Below are 20,392 nucleotides of genomic sequence, written 5' to 3'. Positions count from 1 at the left end.
GGACATGAGAGAAGCCTCCCACAAGGATGGTAAAATATCAAAAACATCTGGGTGTCCCCTGGGCAACGTCCTTCCAGACAGCCAATTCTCTCACTCCAGAAGCAACTCCGGTTGCTCCTGACACGAAAAAAAAAATCCCACAAAAATAGCTGAAAGATCTTTCAAACAGAGACAAAAAACCGACACGATACAGAACCCCATTTAATCGTTGCCCAAAGATACCATTTTTGGTTGTGAATGCTCCAAATAACCCTGCTGCAACAAGTTAAAGTCTTTAAAGCTTACCATAAATGAAAGAGTAACAAAATACCTGAAAGCAAATGGACTATTTGTTGTTGTCAGGTTATTTGACAGAATGATGGACAAGACCTTATTATCATTATCATCATTTATACCCTGCCATGGTGATCCAGATGTCTAGTTACATCTAGAATTGATTACTATACTCTACGTGAGGTTGCCTTTGAAGACGGCTCAGAAACTGCAATTGGTGCAAAGAGCAGTAGCCAGGTTACTAACTGGGGCTAGCTATACGGAGCATAAAGGTAAAGGTAAAGGTTTAGTTAAGTTAAACGTTAAGTCCAGTCATGTCCGACTCTGGGGATTGGTGCTCATCTCCATTTCTAAGCTGAAGAGCCGGCGTTGTCCGTAGACACCTCCAAGGTCATGAATGCACGGAGTGCCGTTACCTTCCCACCGGAGCAGTACCTATTGATCTACTCACATTGGCATGTTTTCAAACTGCTAGGTTGGCAGAAGCTGGAGCTAACTCTCAACATTCCTAATCGTTGGCTGTGCTTTCTGGGGCTGATGGAGTTGCAATCTAGTGGCATCTAGAACTCTGTGCTTGGTCCTTCTCTGTTCCACTGACGTGTCTCCAAAGTCATGCAGACACGTGCTCTCTCCTTTGTTCCTTGTTAAGTTACGTGGTTGAAGGCGCCTTGCACCTATTGGGAAACCTTGTCATACTCTCTCAGCCTCAGAGGATGACAATGGCAAATTTCTTCTGAAAATCTCTGTACTTAGGGAAACTATAGGCTGGAAAGTAATTGAAAGTACATAAACATTAAATTGCACTCACTCATGCCCAGTGCAGCAACTGCATACAGTTGAGATTTGCATGGAAGTTGGAAGGCATCTGGGAGCCTCAGCCGGCAGGGCAAGATATCCCTAGAAAAGGCAAATACCAAATACATTATCCAAGAGAGCAACTGAGATAGCAACAAAGAGGGACCTCGGCTTCTCCAGGTTTCTTCAGCCAATTGCCTTCCAGAAGGCTTCTTCTTTGGAGGTTTTTAAACAGAGATTGGATGGCTATCTGTCAGGGGTGCTTTGATTGTGCTTTTCATGCATGTCAGGGGTTGGACTGGATGGCCTTTGTGGTCTCAGAAGAATAGACCAGGGGTCCTCAAACTAAGGCCCGGGGACCAGATGCAGCCCTCCAAGGTCATTTACCTGGCACCCGCCCTCAGTTTTAATAATATAATATATTTTATATACATATAATATTGATAATAATCTTATGTTATACAATATAATACTAATAGTAATACCATATAATAATAATAATTATATGTATATATTACATATTATATAATAGTATAGTGGTATAGTTCAATATAGTAATATATAATGCTAATATTGTGTTATGCTAATAATATAATATATTGTATGTACATACAGCTGCTTTGAGTCCCCTTCAGGGTGAGAAGGGTGGGATATAAATGTAGTAAATAAATGCAGTAAATAAATAATTAATTTTAGACTTAGGCTCGGCTAAAGTCTGACATGACTTGAAGGCACACAACAACAACAACAATCCTAATTAACTTGACTATCTCATTGGCCAGTAGCAGACCCACACTTTCCATTGAAATTCTAATAGGTTTATGTTGGTTAAAATTGTTTTCATTTTAAAATATTGTACTAGCTGTGCCCTGCCACGCGTTGCTGTGGCGTTGTCTGATGGTGTCTGTATTTTATAGGCAGAGTGGAAGAGGCCTAAGTGAGGCCTAACTTTGCCTGTCCCCTGGGCTGAGTGGGTTGCTAGGAGACCAAGTGGGCAGAGCTTAGCCTTCTAACTGGCAGCAATTGGATAAAAACAATTATTCCTCTCCCTCTAATTAGGACTTTATTTTTCTTTTCTTTTTGTTGTATCAACCTAGAGGCGTGGATGAGGGGTTGTGCTGTCAGTTTTTGAGGTTGTGGGGTGTTTAGTTTTGTTGTTTTGTCGGTTGTCAGGATTCCATCACTCTTTTATATATATAGATTGCTCTGTCGTTGTTGTTGTTGTTGCACTACAAATAAGACATATGAAGTATGCATAGGAATTTGTTTGTATTTTTTTTTTCAAATGATAATTCGGCCCCTCAACAGTCTGAAGGATTGTGGACCGGCCCTCTGCTTAAAAAGTTTGGGGACCCCTGGAATAGACAAACAATATGAATCTACCCACTGGATTCGAATGGAGGAAGAGGAAGTCTGGATCAATATCCCTTGGGTGCTTCTATATTGACAGACACTCACCTGCTCACGATATGAAAGCTGACCAGTTCCAATACATTTCTGAAACGCAGGAGGGAACCTTCGAGATGAAAAGCTGCGAGGAGAAAAACAACAATCAGGACAGAGAACAGGTTTCCAGTTTCCCTGAAGAAGTTATTTGAAGACGAGAAGAGTGCAGTGAGTGCAGATCACAACAGGTGACCCCATTAGAAAGAATGAGACCAAAATGACTCCTTTTTCAATGAGGCCAAAACCTTATAATGATTTACCTTTGGAACCTTCTAATGCACAAGTGCCGTCATTATTACCCAATTGCAATGATGTGACTTTGTTTGCATGTGCTACAAGTACACACTGCTGCTTCATAGCTGCCAATTTTGTCACATTGTCTAGTACTTTAAGCTACAAGATTGTGGTCTTGGTCTGGTTTGAGAGGAGGTCCATCAAGGTAATGCCATGGATCATTGCACTAAGTGACCCCCAACTCTAGTGATGTCACTGATTTGGGGTTATATAGTGAGCAGATACTGTGCATTATAAAAAAAAAACCCCACCAGAATTCACAGTGGTTGTTATCAAAAGTATAACAATATGATAATACATTGTCAAGGACAGAACGCCACAAGATTCAAAGTAACAGAGTTTATTAGATTACAGAACTCAAAAATGCCCGTAAAACACAAGGGCCAGGCAATTTTTGCCTTTAGGAGCAAAAAGGGGCAAAAGTAAATGTTCAAAAGATAAACCGGATTAAACCGGAGTTTAATCCGGGTAAAAACAAACTGCTTTCTTCAGCCTGGGTATAAACAAAACGAAAGGCAAGGAACAAAAGATACAAGGAATGCAACTAATTGGCAGCAGATTCCTCTCTGCTGCCAACACTGAGTTTAGAGTAACTTGCGTCGCTCCCACACACACACACAGCAGACAGGATCTCCAACACGAGCAGACGCAGCCAGGGATTTTAGCAGTAGAGTAGACCAGTTCCGTTCCGTAGATCAAAGCCAGAAGCAGACGTTTGTAGTTTTTCCAAGTCCAAGAAGGGGGGAAGACAAGCCGTGGTCAGTTCAGTCCGAGTTCTCAAAGCAGGAGATGGCGTCCGTCAGGAAGACGACGGAAGGTCAAGCTAATAAGAGTAAGCACAGGTTTGCACAAACAAATGCCCACACAATCCCTCCCGCCGTCTGACCCTGGATTCCAATCAACTTACGTCTCAGCACAGGAAAGTACACAAGTCTTCAGGGAAGCGTCCCACACACACACACGAATCCCAAGCGTTTGCCCAGATTACCTTGCCCGACGCAATTTGCAATTGCTCCCAAGCCCCATTTTATGCCAGTTACAAATCTTCATCACTGTCAGCTGCCCTCCTTAACCCGGGCGTTTCCTCATCACTTTCCTCGTCAGAGCTGGAACACCTCTGACTACGCCCAACAGCATCTCCAGCTGTGGATCCCGTCCCATCCCTCCAGCTACGCCATGGGTCTAATCCTGAAGGTCCCCATTCATCTTCTGCCCCATCATGGCCAGTGGCCCCCAATTCCTCCCTTACCCGAGTCCAATCCATCTCATCCTCCTCTGAGCTAACCAGCCCTTCCTCCATTCTCTCCGTGAACCCTTCGAAAGACTCTTCGTCAGAGGGTGCTGCAAATATGTCTCGCAGTCTTTTTCTCTCTCGCTCCTCGAGAGTATCCGACTCTCGAGGAGTCTTACGCCCACGCCTGTCAGAAACAGAGCCACGAGGCTCAATCATAACACTATCCCCTCTCACAAAGGCCTCCTCCCCCGATGGCGGAGAAGTGGCAGTGATACCCTCCGCTATAGCACCACGACGACTAGAGGTATCAAGTTTCAACAGCGAACGATGAAAGACTGGATGGACCTTTAAACTAGACGGTAAACGCAAACGAAACGCAACAGAAGAAATCTTTTTAACGATAGGAAAGGGACCCAAATACCGAGGCGCAAACTTTCCCCCAGCCTGTTTAATATGTTTGGAAGATAACCACACCAAATCCCCTTCTTCCAACTCCTCCCCTGCCTGCCTGTGGCGGTCAGCCTGAGTCTTCTGCGTTGCCTTAGCTTCCAACAGTAAGCGACGGGCAACATCATGCAATGCAGCCATTTCCGTAGAACGGTACACAGGGTCCGAAGAGACCACATTGGTCGACGGCGCCACACCTCCCCGTGGGTGAAAGCCATAAGTAAGCTCAAACGGCGTATGCTGACTAGACGTGTGCACCGCATTGTTGTAAGCAAATTCCGCCACCGGTAACCACTTCACCCAAGCCGTGGGTTGATCTAAACAAAAACAACGCAAATACTGCTCTAAGAGCCCATTAACCCGTTCCGACTGTCCATCCGTTTGCGGATGGAAGGCGGACGACACGTTTAACTTAGTCCCCAAGCACTCATGGAAGTGTTTCCAAAAGCGTGACACAAATTGCGGAGCCCTATCGGAAATAATCACCTCGGGTGCTCCGTGCAAGCGATAGATGTGCTTTGTAAATAGTAAGGCCAACGTAGGGGCCGCCGGAATGGTTGAACAAGGAATAAAATGAGCCAGTTTACTAAATAAATCCACCACCACCCAAATACAAGTATAACCCCCAGACTTAGGCAAATCTGAAATGAAATCCATGGAAATGATTTGCCATGGCCTCTCCGGAACAGGTAAAGACGACAACAACCCTCTAGGGCGCCCAACAGGCGTCTTACTTTGCTGGCAAACGGCGCAGCTGTCACAAAAGCGCAGAATGTCTTGCCGCATCTTTGGCCACCAGTAGCTCCTGGTGATAAGCTGTACGGTCTTGAACCTGCCAAAGTGCCCAGCCATGGGTTCGTCATGGTGGGCTCTAATCACCTCCAACCTGAGGGCCCCCACTGGTACGTAAACCTGCCCCCTACGCACCAATACCCCGTCTTGATCTTGGAGATGCGGCAGTATGGTACGGTTACCTGCTGAGAGCAACATCAGTTGCTCCTGAGTCCACACATCATCTTTCTGAGCCTCAAGGATCTGGTCATGTAACCCGAGCTCATTATCTACAACACACAGCGAGGCAGTAGGCAAGATGGTCTGACATACTACCTGCTCATTGGTCTTAAATTCTGGCTTGCGGGATAAAGCATCGGCCCGCAAGTTTGCCTTCCCCTCCACGAACTGCACCTTGAAGTTAAACCTGGAGAAAAACAAAGCCCAGCGGATTTGACGCTGGTTTAACTTCTTTGCTGTTTGCAAGTGCTCTAAGTTCTTATGATCAGACCTGACCACGATCTGGTGCCGTGCCCCTTCAAGCCAGTGCCGCCACACCTCAAACGCCACCTTAATCGCCAACAACTCCTTCTCCCATATGGTATAGTTCTGCTCGAAGGGTGTTAGTTGCCGCGAGTAAAATCCACAGGGACGCAAGGTCCCTGAGGAATCCTTCTGAGACAATACAGCCCCCAACGCGTAGCTAGAAGCGTCCGCTTCTACCACGAACGGTTTGTCAACATCAGGATGGGTTAGTATGTTGTCCGATTGAAAACTAGACTTAAGTTGTAGAAATGCCTCGTGAGCTTCCCGCCCCCACACAAATGGCTGTTTCTTGCGCAGAAGCTGCGTCAAAGGTACCGTGAGCTTTGCAAAATTCGGAATAAACTCCCGGTAGTAATTAGCGAAACCTAAGAACCTTTGTACATCCTTCTTAGTCTTCAGCTCCTGCCATGAGTTGACGGCGTCAACCTTATGTGGGTCCATTTTAAGTTCCCTACCTGACACTACATGACCTAGGAACTCCACTTCAGGCACATGAAAGACGCACTTGGAAGCCTTGGCGAAAAGCCCATTAGCCCGCAGTCGGTGCAGAACCTGCTTAACATGTTGACGATGTTCTTTCTCGTCCTTAGAAAAAATCAAGATATCATCCAAATAAATCACTAAAAATTGGTCAATTAGGTCCCTGAACACATCGTTCATGAACCTCTGGAAGACCGCAGGAGCATTACAAAGCCCAAAAGGCATGACTCGGAACTCGTGGCATCCGAAACACGTGTTAAATGCCGTCTTCCATTCATCCCCTTCCCGTATACGGATTAAGTTATAGGCCCCCCGCAGGTCAAGCTTGGTAAAGACCTTAGCCCCTTGCACCCTTGATAACAGTTCCGAGATTAAAGGGAGCGGGTACCTATCCCGAATGGTGTATTTGTTTAGGATCCGATAGTCGCAGACCAGCCTAAGTTCCCCAGTCTTTTTGGCTACAAAGAATACTGGTGCCGCAGTTGGAGAACTAGATGGGCGAATAAACCCCTTGGCTAAATTTTCATCTAGAAACTCCCGCAAAGCTTGCCTTTCCGGTACAGTCAAGGCATACAGCCTCCCTGCTGGCAGTTTCGCACCTTCTGCCAACTTGATGGCGCAATCATATGGCCTGTGCGGTGGTAATTTGTCCGCTTCTTTTTTACAAAATACATCAGAGAACTCCCCATACTCAGCTGGCACTCCCTCCATATCAGAATGAGTAACATTTAGAGTGCAACAATCCTGCCTCTTTAAAATCACTTTACGTGTTGCCCAATCTACTTGTGGGTTTACTACAGCTAGCCAATCCATCCCCAGGATCACATCATATCTAGGCAAGCTCGTAATATCCCACACAAACGTTCCCGTTACTCCCTGCACCTCCCACGTTACTGCCGAGGTTTCCTGGTTAACCACCCCAGTCTCCAGCAGTCTCCCATCTGCTCCTTCCACCCACACGTCGCATGCCTTGCGCACCTTAGGAATGCCATGCTTCTTAGCAAACTCAATATCTACATAAGAGACCGTGGCTCCTGAGTCCAGCAGTGCCAAAGTGGAAACAAGTTCCCTTCCCCCAACAGATAATGTAATGGGTACGAAAACATGCTTCCTCCCCTCAGTTGACTGCTTGAGGAGCCCTAGTGCGTTGGACTCACGTCGCACTAGGGCTGGCCTTTTCCCGAAAGCTGGGAAGGTTTCACGTTACAACTTTTGGCAAAATGCCCAGCATTCCCACAGTACAAACACAAGCCCAGCTGCCTCCTACGGCTCTTTTCCTCTGTAGACAGCTTTTTAAAGACCCCAAGCTCCATGGGCTCTTCCCCCATCACCACAGGTGCCCTGGTTACATGCATGGGTGGCGCACACATTGCTTTTGAATGTTTACGAGCCTCGAACCTTGCGTCTAAACGCAGCACCTTAGCTACTAAGGCGTCCCAGCTTTCAGCCGGCTCCAAGCGTGCTAATTCATCCTGGAGCATATCACTTAACCCGGCAGTAAATAAAAGCATGAATGCATTTTCCCCCCAATCCAGCTGGTGGCGATACAGGTTAAACTTATTTAAGTAATCCAAAACAGTCCCCTTTCCCTGTTTCAACCGATACAGAGCCCACCCAGCGTTCTCCGTGCGGAGAGGATCCCCAAAAGTATCAGTTAACAACTTTTTGAAATTATTCAAATTGTCCTTGACTGGGTCATTTCCCAAAATTAAATTAGTGGCCCATTGTCCTGCGGGACCGGTCAACAAACTCAAAATAAAGGCCACTTTGCTAGTGTCTGTAGGATACGCGTGAGCACTGAGCTGAGAAAAATAAAGCTCCACTTGTGCCAAAAAGGTTGGCAACTTGCACCTGGTTCCGTCAAAGCGTTCAGGAGTCAAAACATGTCCTTTCACGGCATGAGCGGTTTGGCTAACGGTAAAGGCCGTTTGCAATTGGTCTAATTTGACCCTTAACTCATCCATCGTCTTCCTGACGGGTTTATTGCTGCAATAAACCTTTTATGGGCGTCGGGCAATCTGTCAAGGACAGAACGCCACAAGATTCAAAGTAACAGAGTTTATTAGATTACAGAACTCAAAAATGCCCGTAAAACACAAGGGCCAGGCAATTTTTGCCTTTAGGAGCAAAAAGGGGCAAAAGTAAATGTTCAAAAGATAAACCGGATTAAACCGGAGTTTAATCCGGGTAAAAACAAACTGCTTTCTTCAGCCTGGGTATAAACAAAACGAAAGGCAAGGAACAAAAGATACAAGGAATGCAACTAATTGGCAGCAGATTCCTCTCTGCTGCCAACACTGAGTTTAGAGTAACTTGCGTCGCTCCCACACACACACACAGCAGACAGGATCTCCAACACGAGCAGACGCAGCCAGGGATTTTAGCAGTAGAGTAGACCAGTTCCGTTCCGTAGATCAAAGCCAGAAGCAGACGTTTGTAGTTTTTCCAAGTCCAAGAAGGGGGGAAGACAAGCCGTGGTCAGTTCAGTCCGAGTTCTCAAAGCAGGAGATGGCGTCCGTCAGGAAGACGACGGAAGGTCAAGCTAATAAGAGTAAGCACAGGTTTGCACAAACAAATGCCCACACAATCCCTCCCGCCGTCTGACCCTGGATTCCAATCAACTTACGTCTCAGCACAGGAAAGTACACAAGTCTTCAGGGAAGCGTCCCACACACACACACGAATCCCAAGCGTTTGCCCAGATTACCTTGCCCGACGCAATTTGCAATTGCTCCCAAGCCCCATTTTATGCCAGTTACAAATCTTCATCACTGTCAGCTGCCCTCCTTAACCCGGGCGTTTCCTCATCACTTTCCTCGTCAGAGCTGGAACACCTCTGACTACGCCCAACAGCATCTCCAGCTGTGGATCCCGTCCCATCCCTCCAGCTACGCCATGGGTCTAATCCTGAAGGTCCCCATTCATCTTCTGCCCCATCATGGCCAGTGGCCCCCAATTCCTCCCTTACCCGAGTCCAATCCATCTCATCCTCCTCTGAGCTAACCAGCCCTTCCTCCATTCTCTCCGTGAACCCTTCGAAAGACTCTTCGTCAGAGGGTGCTGCAAATATGTCTCGCAGTCTTTTTCTCTCTCGCTCCTCGAGAGTATCCGACTCTCGAGGAGTCTTACGCCCACGCCTGTCAGAAACAGAGCCACGAGGCTCAATCATAACACACATAATACTCATATTATCCTATACGAATACAGTAATATAATATATTGTATATACATATAATATTGATAATATTATAATGTAATACGATATAATACTAACAATATACTATTATAATTGTATATTATATACTACATGTAATATTACTAATAATATTGCAATATAGTGGTACTGTTATGGTTGAGCCTTATGGCTCCGATACTGGGAGACGTGGTCGTAAGACTCCTCGGGAGTCAGACTCTCTTGAGGAGCGAGAAAGGAAACGGCTGCGGGACTTTTTTGCAGAACCAACTGACGAAGACTCCTTTGAGGGTTTTACCGAGGGAATGGAGGAAGAGATGGTTAGCTCAGAGGAGGATGATATGGAATGGACTCGTGTGAGGGAGGATTTGGGTGCCACCGGCAATAATAGTGTGGGAGGCGACTGGGGGGTTTCAGGATTAGACCCGTGGACGAGCTGGAGGGATGGAACGGGATCCACAGCTGGGGATGCTGTGGAGCGTAGTCAAAGGTGTTTTAGCTCTGATGAGGAGGATGATGATGAGGCACCTGGAATTAGGGTAACAGCTGACAGCGATGAGGAGTTGTAAACTGGCATAAAATGGGGTTTAGAATCCAGGGCTAATTGCGTTGGGCAAGGTAATCTGGACGAACGCTTGGGCTCTTGTTGGGAATTTCCTGAAGACGGGTGTGATTCGTTTGCTGAATACGTAAGTTACCAAGGACACTGGGCATAGACGGCGGGAGGAACTGTGTGGGCTTTTCCTGTGCAACTTGTGTTTAATCTTAATAGCTTGGACCTCCGTCGTCTTTTTGACGGACATTAATTGCCTACTCTGGAATGACGCTGGACTGACTGACTGACTACGACCTCGGACTATCCCTTCTGTGGCTTTCGGTGGAACTGGTGAACTAAAGACGTCTGTACCTGGCTTTCGACCTTGGACCGGATTGGGACCCCGCTGACCGCTGCTACCCTGATTGATGTGTTTGGACCCGGAGTTCGCCCGCTGCACGGAGGAGTAACAACTTAGTTACTCAACCACAGCTTTTGAGTAGCAGAGAGGAATCTGCTGCCAGTATTTATGTTTTATTGAATCTTTGTTTACCAGCTTTTGTTTGTTTAAAGTGCCAGGCTGAAGTAAGCATTTTTGGTTTAACCCGGATTAAACTCCTGTTTAATCCGGTTTATCTTTTGAACCGTTTTTGAGTGACTTTTCATATTGAAGGCGAGTGTTTGCCTAGCCCTTTGTTTTTTACGGGCATTTTTGGTTCTGTATCTTTAATAAACTGTGTTGAATCTTATCTGGTGGCGTTCTGTCTGTGACAGGTACAGTATAGTACAATATAGTGACATATAATGCTTATATTGTACTATGCTAATAATATAATATATTGTATGTACATATAACGTGTAAGCCGCCCTTACAAGAGGGCGGTGGTATAAATGTATAAATGTAGCAAATAATAAATGGGGTATAAATGTAGCAAATAATAAATAAATAAATAGAAGAGGGGCTGTAGCTCCCCCTAACTCTAGATGCTAGATAAAATGTTGGATTGAGAAAAACACACTCTGCACATGCTCAGAAGCACTCTGTCTGAATTGGACAGGCCTGTAAGTAGCAAAATGACGCACTCAGTGCTATCTCAAGCTATGCATTTGAAGTTAATTACCGTATAAGCCGACCCAAATATCAGCCGAGGCACCTAATTTTACCACAAAAAAACTGGGAAAACATTGACTCCAGAATAAGCCGAGGGTGGTAAATTTCAGAAATAACAATAGATACCAATAAAATTACATTAATTGAGGCATTAGTAAGTTAAATGTTTTTGAATATTTACATAAAGCTCAAATTTAAGATAAGACTGTCCAACTCTGATTAAAGCATTATTATCTTCTTCAATGTAAATGTGCTTATGTATCCTTTTAATAATAATAAGAGTAAAATAATACATGTAATAATAATAAAAACAGGAAAATAAAAAATGCAGTAATAATATCAGAGTGAAATAATAAATGTATTAATAATAAAAATAAAAACAGAATAAAATAAATGTAATACCCTGTTTCCCCGAATATAAGACATCCTCTGAAAGTAAGACCAGGTAGAGGTTTTGCTGAATTGCTAAATATAAAGTCTCCCCCGAAAGTAAGACCTAGCAAAGTTTTTGTTAGGAAGCATGCCCACCAAACAGAATACCAGAGCATGCAGGATTGGTAAATGTAAGTACCATAGATTGTTGTACATGGAAATATTGGTAGTAACAAGAAATTCTTGATAGGGTTCACAGTTTTTCTGGTTATGCTGGTTTATGACAACTACTGTACAGTATATAATAAATGTTCATTTTTTTTGTTCAACAATAAATGTGAATTCTTCTTCATGGAAAAATAAGACATCCCCTGAAAATAAGACCTAGAGCATCTTTGGGAGAAAAAATTAATATAAGACACTGTCTTATTTTCGGGGAAACACAGTAGTAGCAACAGTAATAGAGAAAAATAATAAATGTAATAATACCAATAATAATAGAGAAAAATAATAAATGTACTATATATTCTCGAGTATAAGCTGACCCAAATATAAGCCAACCAGGACCCTCACCCGAGTATAAGCCGAAGGGGGCTTTTTCAGTCTTAAAAAAAGGGCTGAAAAACTAGGCTTATACTCGAGTGTAGGAAGAAGCCAAAAGGTAAGAGAAGGGAACATGTGTCACAGCAAAGCTGAAATGTACAGCTAGCACTTGTTATTCTAGAAGCCAGAAGAGCCCATCTCCAAATTAGACTGAAATAACAGAAACTTGGATTCTCACAGCCCTCCCTTATCTGAGGCTTTCCATTTCCCTTTCTCCTTCCTCTCCAGAAGACAATTACTGGCCTCATTGATTCTCCAAGTGGTTAAGCTCGACTAAGTGCATGGGGATAATTTCCTTCCTGTTTTAAAAAAACTCTTGCCTGAATGTTTACGAGAAGCAATAAATGAGAAGAGGAGGAAACGGAAGGACGGAAGCGCAAGTCGGCTTCTGTGCACGTTGAGCGCTTTCACAGAAGACTGTGGGCTTGGTAAAGAAACAAAGAAGGAAGGGAAATGCTTGTTTTCTTTAAAACTGAAAGTGGATTCATATTGTACAATTGCAGCCATTTGGTTCCCTTGGACTCATTCTATAAAACACGGAGATTTGAAGTTTGGTAAGAGAATGGGAATTCCCTGCAGGAAGAGCTGTAGTGTCCTAAACTACAACACTATATAAGTCTCTAGCAAGGAATTGTGAGTTGCTGTGAGTTTTCTGGGCTGTATGGCCATGTTCCAGAAGCAATCTCTCCTGACTTTTCACCCACATCTATGGCAGGCATCCTCAGAGGTTGAGAGGTCTGTTGGAAACTAGGCAAGTGGGGTTTGTATGTCTGTCGAATAATGTCCAGAGTGGGATTTGCCATTTCTCACATCGTTTTAATTGGACAGTTACATGTTCTATTATATGCTATTATATTTTTAACTGTGTTTTAGCTGGTAAATAATAATAATAATAATAATAATAATAATAATAATAATAATAATAATAATAATAACTTTATTCTTATACCCCGCCCCATCTCCCCAAAGGGACTCGGGGCTGCTTACATGGGGCCATGCCCAAACACAACAGTATAACAACAACAGCAAGACAATAAAACAAATTACTCAAAAATAACACATCAGCATCAATAAAACAGTCATAAAAGGTCAACATACAAAATAAAATGTTAAAAACAGGCGATGAATACAAATATTGTTGTATGCTTTGGGCTTGTTCCCACATGTAAGCCACCCCGAGTCTCTTTGGGGAGATGGTGGCAGGGTATAAAAATAAAATAATTATATAAGCTTTTTAATATGAATGACATCCACATGAACACACCTTTAGCACCCCATTACACAGATGCTAAAACACACTCATTAGCAATACAATAAGACCTCTGCATCCACAGTTTCCACTATGTGTGGCTTGAAAATATTCCCTGTCCTTGTAAAAAATAAATAAATCCAAAAACCATATTTTTGCCATTTTATATAAGGGTTGCAATTTTACTTCACTATTGTGACTTGATTTCGGTATCCAAGGGAAGGTCCTGGAATCAAACCCCAGTGGACATCCACTGTACACAGAAATATAATCCTGTAGTTAAGTATCTATACCAGTGGTTCCCAAACTTTTTTTTTTAGCAGGGCCCACTCCAACATTAGTATCAAAAGGGTTATGAATCAGTTTTTGGTCATTTATAGATTCGGTTTGGTTATTTGGGGTGCTGGTTCAGAAAACTGCATTGGCTAAACCACATCAGCTCTAGTTTCTGATACAGAACATATGCCATCCAGCAGTCGCCATCTGCTTGCCCACAAAAAACCGTATTTAATAACCTAGAGTCAATGTGGTTTATCCAATTCAATTTTTGTGAATCAGAACTCCAAATAACTCCAGGAACAGGCCTGAAAACTAAAATTCCAGGCTCCACATGTGTGATGCCTCAGGCACCTTTGGCCCCTGACCCTGTGGTCATTGCTGACCAGAACGAAGATTTTGGTTTTTTCCCATGTCAGCAAGATTCAACTCCTTTCCAGATGCCTCCTGTTGACATTTCTGAGCCAGCGCCAATTAAGGATGCCCTTGCGACAGTGCCGGCTCTCCCAGATTCTCCTGACGGGTTAGTGTTTGATCGCAGGGCCTTCTTGAAAACAGAGAGATTGCAGAGACAAAGCTTGCGGAGAAGCGCCAGATTAGCAGAGCGTGGTGACTATGGCTAAGCTTAGTTTTCTTGGGAAGAATTAGGGAGTCAGACACTTGGCGCAGTGACTATGGCAAGCTCAGTTCTCTTGGGAAGAATTAGTCAGGCACCTGGTTTGGGGGAGCTTATGAACTTCCATAAAAGTTTTGCGCTGGAAACTTTCCTGTGTGGTGTCAACTTTACTTCTTTCTGAGAAGCATCACTGTCTCTAGCTCCTGGAATCCAAGCGGTCTGACGGTGCGCTTACTCCTGAATAGACCGGGCACCGGTCTACCATCTTGCCCAAGTTTGGACTGCATTTCAGCTCCAGCTCATGCCTTGCCTTAAACTCCTGCTTTGAGATTTTTACTCCAGAGAACTCATCTGTGCTACCTTGCTCCTTTTCCCCACTCAATACTCAAGCCGAGTTTGAGTGTGTTTCGGTTTCTGGACTTTGGACCTTAATATTGTACATAAGACTTTCACTTATTGGACTAATTTTGATCTTTCCTGAAAGGTCAATTGCATACTCAACTTTTGTGCTTATTTTCTTTTCGAACTTTACTTGCTTTAATAAAGATATTATTGTTATTGGCATCTGTGTTGGTTTTCAGTGCTCTCGCTGCCTAGAGGTGTAACAACATAGAACGGCTCCGTTCAGGGGGAGGGAGGAGGAGGAGAAGCAGCAGTCAGGAGGCTTGTTGTTGCACCTTTCGTGAGTAGTCAGCCTCTTTCCCTTCCCACATCCCCATTGCCTCGGCACTATAAGAGGGTTTCGTGAGACCAGTTGCTCTTGTTGCAACGGTGTAGTAATGGTGAGGCCATGGACCATATTTTAGTTCTTGGGGAGTACTGGTGGTCCACGGACTACAGGTTGGGAACCACTGATCTATAACATACAGAAAAAGCCCTATTCTTCTTTGGCAGGAAACATCAGGAAGCCCTGGAAGTGCATGCTCATTCACTCTTCAGTAGATACAAAGTTCAACCCTTACTACTGATGGGAAAGGTCTTTTTGCTCCCCCATTTCATGTCTCCATTCATTTCCTTACCATTATTAGATTATGAATTCTCTCTCAGCATGGCCTACCTTGCAGGGTTGTTAGAAGACGACAGAGAGAAACCACACAAGTCCTTGGAAGCCAACATTTGAGTATATATCCCTTACCTGAGCTCACAGAGGGATAATATGACGTCCAAAAAAGATGGGTTTAAAAATAAACCAAGCTGGTTGGAAGAATATAAAGCAGAAAGGCAATCCCAGTTCTCCTAAATAGCCCTTGAAAAAAACAATCTGCTCCAGGAGCATTCAACCTGCCACGACTGAGCTCTGGTAATTTCTCCATTCTTCTTCCCCTTTTAAGTAGAAGGAAGTGGCATTGCAAAATGTCCAAGAAGGGACAGGAGGGCCATTGAGGTAGGCTTTGAAAAAGAAACCAAGGTTTCGGAAGGGAAGGACAAGAGTTGGCGGTGCCAGGACACCGACTAAAGCTGATGGGAAAAGTATTAAATTTGTGCCTCAACTCACCTGAATTGTCTTCCTTAATGGGAAAATGGCAGATAGCATCGCTCTGGCTTTCTTGGGTTTGAAGGAACAAAGTTCTGGCATCTTTGGCTTTGTTTCTGATCACAACAAATGTCTGGCCACAGAAAAAAGAAAGAGGTTGGACAACTGTTTACTTCGGTTATAAAGCAACATTACAGTCTACAGTAGAGTCTCACTTATCCAAGCTAAACGGGCCGGCAGAAGCTTGGATAAGCGAATATCTTGGATAATAAGGAGGGATTAAGGAAAAGCCTATTAAACATCAAATTAGGTTATGATTTTACAAATTAAGCGCCAAAACATCATGTTATACAACAAATTTGACAGAAAAAGTACTTCAATACGCAGTAATGTTATGTTGTAATTACTGTATTTATGAATTTAGCATCAAAAGATCACGATATATTGAAAACATTGATTACAAAAATGGCTTGGATAATCCAGAGGCTTGGATAAGCAAGGCTTGGATGAATGAGACTCTACTGTATTTCTAGTCTTCTTTACACTGTAACATTCTTGGTTTTTTTCTTCCCAATTTTCCAAATTTTAGGGTTGTTGATACAGGTCTCTCCCCCAAAGCTTTTACATTTCTATCAACATATGATTCAAAGGCAAACTGGAAACCACCTTTTTGCTTTATAGGACTCAGATACAGTTGACAACATGGGGGTTACTATGGCTGATATATGAAGCAGCTTCAAGCGTTTATTCACTTGGTGCCCCCAAGATGAATTGGACTACATTCATTGCCATTTCAAGCCAGTAGTTCAATTCTTCTGGGAGGCATTAGGCCAGCAAAGGTAAAAAGAAGAACAGAATCATAGAACTGATTCTGCAAAGGCTATCTACTCTAAGCATCTAGCCATCCAGGAATACACAACTAAAGCACTCCCGACAGATGATCATTCAAACCACTAATGACTTCCAAAGATGGAGTGTCACTCTATACTACTATCCAACAGTACAGGGAAGCAAAGATATTGGGCTATTGGATTATGACCTGTTAGGATCATAACCCATTGGGTAGCAAATTTCCTTTAGTTTATTGGGTAATGGAAGATCACTGGACATGTAAATATTTTGTTTCTATTCAACGCTCTCAGCAGACAAAGATTCAAGTAGACTTCTTTAAAATAATGTTTTGTTTTACTCCTAACTTCATGTCTTTATTTCTTATCAGGTTAAGCTTTAAAATGTTTTAGTTTGTATCTTTTACTTATGGTCTTTAACAGTCGCTTTAAAACTATATTGCTCTGTATAGCTCACTTTTATAACAGTCTACTTCCAAGGAAACACAAGCCTCAACTGACTTCTAACTTCTAACACTGGCTTCTGCACTCAACAGACTCAAGCCTCAACTGACTTCTAACTCCTAACACTGGCTTCTGCACTCAACAGACTCAAGCCTCAACTGACTTCTAACTCCTAACACTGGCTTCTGCACTCAACAGACTCAAGCCTCAACTGACTTCTAACTCCTAACACTGGCTTCTGCACTCAACAGACTCAAGCCTCAACTGACTTCTAACTCCTAACACTGGCTTCTGCACTCAACAGACTCAAGCCTCAACTGACTTCTAACTCCTAACACTGGCTTCTGCACTCAAACAGACTCAAACCTCAACTGACTTCTAACTCCTAACACTGGCTTCTGCACTCAACAGACTCAAGCCTCAACTGACTTCTAACTTCTAACACTGGTTTCTGCACTCAAACAGACTCAAGCCTCAACTGACTTCTGACTTCTAACACTGGCTTCTGCACTCAACAGACTCAAGCCTCAACTGACTTCTAACTTCTAACACTGGCTTCTGCACTCAAACAGACTCAAGCTTCAACTGACTTCTAACTCCTAACACTGGCTTCTGCACTCAAACAGACTCAAACCTCAACTGACTTCTAACTCCTAACACTGGCTTCTGCACTCAAACAGACTCAAGCCTCAACTGACTTCTAACTCCTAACACTGGCTTCTGCACTCAAACAGACTCAAGCTTCAACTGACTTCTAACTCCTAACACTGGCTTCTGCACTCAAACAGACTCAAACCTCAACTGACTTCTAACTCCTAACACTGGCTTCTGCACTCAAACAGACTCAAGCCTCAACTGACTTCTAACTCCTAACACTGGCTTCTGCACTCAAACAGACTCAAGCCTCAACTGACTTCTAACTCCTAACACTGGCTTCTGCACTCAAACAGACTCAAACCTCAACTGGCTTCTAACTTCTAACACTGGCTTCTGCACTCAACAGACTCAAGCCTCAACTGACTTCTAAGAATGGCTTCTGTATTCAACAGACTCAAGCCTCAACTGACTTTTAACTGTCATCCTTTTAAAACTGAATATTCTAAACAGTCACTGAACCAGTCACATGGTCTGCGGCCCCTCCCACAGCTTTAAGTACATAGAGCTAAGAAAACTGCTAACCAAATAAGACATACACTTCAGGAAATAAATTGATCTATTATAAAACAGACAAAACATTAAATAGAGGAGGCTTGAGAAGGTTGCTATCACCGACATAAGAAGTTGTTCCTCATGTTTAGGGGGAATTTTCTTTCTTGTAATGTTAATCCATTGGTTCATGTTCTAGCAGCAGGAAACAAGGTCACTCTTTCTTCTACCTTATGTCCCTTCAGATATCTAAAGATGGCTATGATATAAGGAAGGGAATCCTCTCCCTTTCCCCATCATAGAATGATTAATTATGATTTGTATAAAATTAATTAAAGACATTTTAATTTACCCCAGGAAGTTGTACTGAGAGCAGCTCTGCAGCCTGTGCCGGGTCTTCACTGCAGAGGTCCCAGATGCCCCTGGTAATGGAAAGTCTGTCCAGAAGCGGGATCGGATTCTCGCATCTTCCGTTGACTAGTGCCGGCTGCAAGCTGTAGAAGGAAGAGAACCAAGAAAGTTAAAAGGAGGTTAAATACAGCTTCTGAAATCACTCTAGTCCACGCATGGCCAAAGTTTGCCCACGCGTGGACTAGTCAAAAGAGCAAAAATGCCCACAAGAATTTGCTTTTGCAGATCTCTTCCCACTTTGCTGCTGTTTACTTACCGAAGTTCCTTTCCTGCAGGGCTTTTGCCATCCTCCGGCATGATTTCAGACATCTTTCATCCCAAATGCCCAGACAAGCAGTCAGTCCTTAAGTGCCCCTCATCCACAGATCTTCTCTTTTGCTTCTGAAGGAGGAGAACAAGCCAGAAAGTTGGACCAGGGAGGCTGTAGATTGCCATAGGCCTGAGGCTAACAGCAAAAGTCCTATTTTCCCATCTCCCTTTTTAACCCAAATACGGTGAAAAGGTGACTCCCATCAACAACAGCACAGTTCGAAATGGACCACAATGCTTTAGCCTTGCTGCTAAATATTCCTGGGGAGAGAAGGGCTGGAAATGTTTGCCGGAACCAGAAAGAAACCGGTTGCGATAACAAGTACTTCCCATATTAGGAAAGTTACCGTAAATTAGAAGTGAGCAAATAAGGTCTGCAAGCTGCATACAATTGCCAAGGTTAAAAAAATACAGTAAGACTCCCATGCCAGTTCTCTAATGTATCCAGAAAATAACGATGACACCATAGTAATAATAATAATAATAATAATAATAATAATAATAATAATAATAATATCTTCTATATCTGCCTAGAAGATCAGGGGGCAGAGGACTCAGCAGTCAAAGAAGAAGAACATGCCCTGGCAGAATATGTCAAGCAAAGTGAAGAACCTGCTTTGATTGAAGTCAAAAATCTGAAACTCCTCAAAGCACAGCAGACAAAAAACCAGTACAAGAAAACTGCACTACAAACTAGAGCTGACAGCTGGCACAACAAAACATTGCATGGAAAGTTCCTTGACAAAACTGAAGGAAAAGCTGATAAGGAGAAGACCTGGCTCTGGCTCACGAATGGGACCCTGAAGAAGGAGATGGAAGGCCTGATCCTTGCAGCCCAGGAGCAAGCCATCAGGACAAATGCAATTAAGGCCAAGATCAAAAAATCAGCTGATGACCCAAAATGCAGACTGTGCAAGGAAACAGATGAAACCATTGATCATATCCTCAGCTGCTGTAAGAAAATTGCACAGACAGACTACAAACAGAGGCACAACTATGTGGCCCAAATGATTCATTGGAACTTATGCCTCAAGTACCACCTCCCAGCAGCAAAGAACTGGTGGGATCACAAACCTGCAAAAGTATTGGAAAATGAGCATGCAAAGATACTGTGGGACTTCCGAATCCAGACTGACAAAGTTCTGGAACACAATACACCAGACATCACAGTTGTGGAAAAGAACAAGGTTTGGATCATTGATGTTGCCATCCCAGGTGACAGTCGCATTGACGAAAAACAACAGGAAAAACTCAGCCGCTATCAGGACCTCAAGATTGAACTGCAAAGACTCTGGCAGAAACCAGTGCAGGTGGTCCCGGTGGTGATGGGCACACTGGGTGCCGTGCCGAAAGATCTCAGCCGGCATTTGGAAACAATAGACATTGACAAAATCACGATCTGCCAACTGCAAAACGCCACCCTGCTGGGATCTGCACGCATCATCCAAAAATACATCACACAGTCCTAGACACTTGGGAAGTGTTCGACTTGTGATTTTGTGAAACGAAATCCAGCATG

General features: G+C 43.6%; 1 protein-coding gene across 2 annotated transcripts in view; it reads right to left on the bottom strand.

Annotated features, from left to right (window-relative positions):
- The window catches only part of rinl (Ras and Rab interactor like), a 51,211-nt gene that overhangs the window by 21,163 nt on the left and 9,656 nt on the right, over positions 1-20,392 (bottom strand). For both annotated transcript variants that reach the window (XM_062962437.1, XM_062962438.1), the window contains exons 3-7: positions 18,821-18,945; positions 18,506-18,647; positions 15,737-15,848; positions 2,527-2,599; positions 1,082-1,170 (exon numbers count right to left, since the gene is read on the bottom strand). In XM_062962437.1, coding sequence (XP_062818507.1) covers positions 1,082-1,170; positions 2,527-2,599; positions 15,737-15,848; positions 18,506-18,647; positions 18,821-18,873 — 469 coding nt within the window. In that variant the 5' untranslated portion in view covers positions 18,874-18,945. The remainder of the gene's footprint in view (positions 1-1,081; positions 1,171-2,526; positions 2,600-15,736; positions 15,849-18,505; positions 18,648-18,820; positions 18,946-20,392) is intronic.

Source organism: Anolis carolinensis, unplaced genomic scaffold (assembly GCF_035594765.1).
Source record: "Anolis carolinensis isolate JA03-04 unplaced genomic scaffold, rAnoCar3.1.pri scaffold_10, whole genome shotgun sequence".
Lineage (NCBI taxonomy): Eukaryota > Metazoa > Chordata > Lepidosauria > Squamata > Dactyloidae > Anolis > Anolis carolinensis.
This window is presented reverse-complemented; position numbering and strand designations above follow the sequence as displayed.